Here is a 1085-nt window from a genome sequence, read left to right as displayed (position 1 = left end):
ACGCTGAGGATTTTCTTGGGGGGTGGACGAGATGCTTAGACTGGGGACCCCCCTAGACTGAGATGGTGTGACAGGGGAATCCCGGCTGAGCCAGGAGAGGGAGGGCAGGAGGCAGCCGCCGGAAGGGGTGAGGAAGAGGGGGTTCATGGCGGGGCGGGGGGGGGGTCGCTGAATTTGAGGAAGAGCTGTAGGGAGCGGGGCGCTCCGTAGTGCTGCAGATGCAGGGGGCTGCCAGAGGAGGGTCTTAGATGGCAAAGGGTGAAAAGGAGATTTCGGATTCTGGGGGGTGTGTCTTTAAAAAGACTAGTTTATGGTGGTGGTAGTGGGGTTCCCCGATTTGACAGTTTTGGAAAGGCAGCAGCTCAAGGAGGGGGTATTCCCCACATTTGGGGGAGAGGGGGGTGGGAAAAGTGCACCGGCTTTGAGGAAGAGGAGGTGGTGGGGACATCCCACATTTTGGAAATTCCCACAAAGAGCGGCGAACTTGGCCAAAGCCACGCACCCAGGGCGAGGGCGCAGCAAGCCGGGCGCGGGCGGGGGTCCCCTCCCGGAGCGCCCCCAGCCCCCTGCAACCTGGATCTAGCTGCCCCGCCCCCGAATGACGTCACCACCCCTCCCCCAGGTTCCCAAGGGGGGCTCCCGGCCGTGCGGAGCCGTGGGGCGGCTGCCAGTCCCGCGGGATCCCCGCGGAGCCCCCCGCGCGCGCAAGGGAAGAGGATGAGGTCGGGGTGCCAGGTGCGCGCCCCGTGCGCCCAGAGTCCCGGGGAGCCGGGGCAGAGGCTCCTCGCGCTCGGGATGCCGGAGGGAGCTGGAGGGGAGGGGGCGCCACGGAGGTAGAAGGGTGAGGCCGGGCCTGAGTTCCCGAGCGGCGCCCCCTCCCCGCAGGGCGCAAGGAGCCGCGGTCTCTTGGGGAGGAAACCTGGAGAGGGACGGTGGCCCCGGGATCCGCTGCCGGGTGCCCACCTGAAGACCCCAGTCCCGGGCTCCACGCCGCGCGCTCCCCAGCCAACCGCCCAGGACCCGCCCGAGGACCCCTGGCAGGCGACACCGCGCGCGTCCCCGCCCGCAGCCGGGGTGGTGCAGCC

General features: G+C 68.8%; 1 protein-coding gene across 1 annotated transcript; it reads right to left on the bottom strand.

Annotated features, from left to right (window-relative positions):
• Positions 1 to 604: 604 nt before the first annotated feature.
• On the bottom strand, positions 605 to 1085 carry LOC106146766 (translation initiation factor IF-2-like; the record flags this gene model as incomplete). The annotated part of the gene is given in 1 exon segment (XM_013505055.1): positions 605 to 1085. A coding segment is annotated over 1 exon segment (481 nt), but the record flags the coding sequence as incomplete, so codon positions are not given.

Source organism: Chinchilla lanigera, unplaced genomic scaffold (assembly GCF_000276665.1).
Source record: "Chinchilla lanigera isolate Chin_1 unplaced genomic scaffold, ChiLan1.0 scaffold00094, whole genome shotgun sequence".
NCBI lineage: Eukaryota > Metazoa > Chordata > Mammalia > Rodentia > Chinchillidae > Chinchilla > Chinchilla lanigera.
The sequence above is the reverse complement of the archived record's forward strand: the minus strand, read 5'-3'. Positions and strand labels throughout refer to the sequence as shown.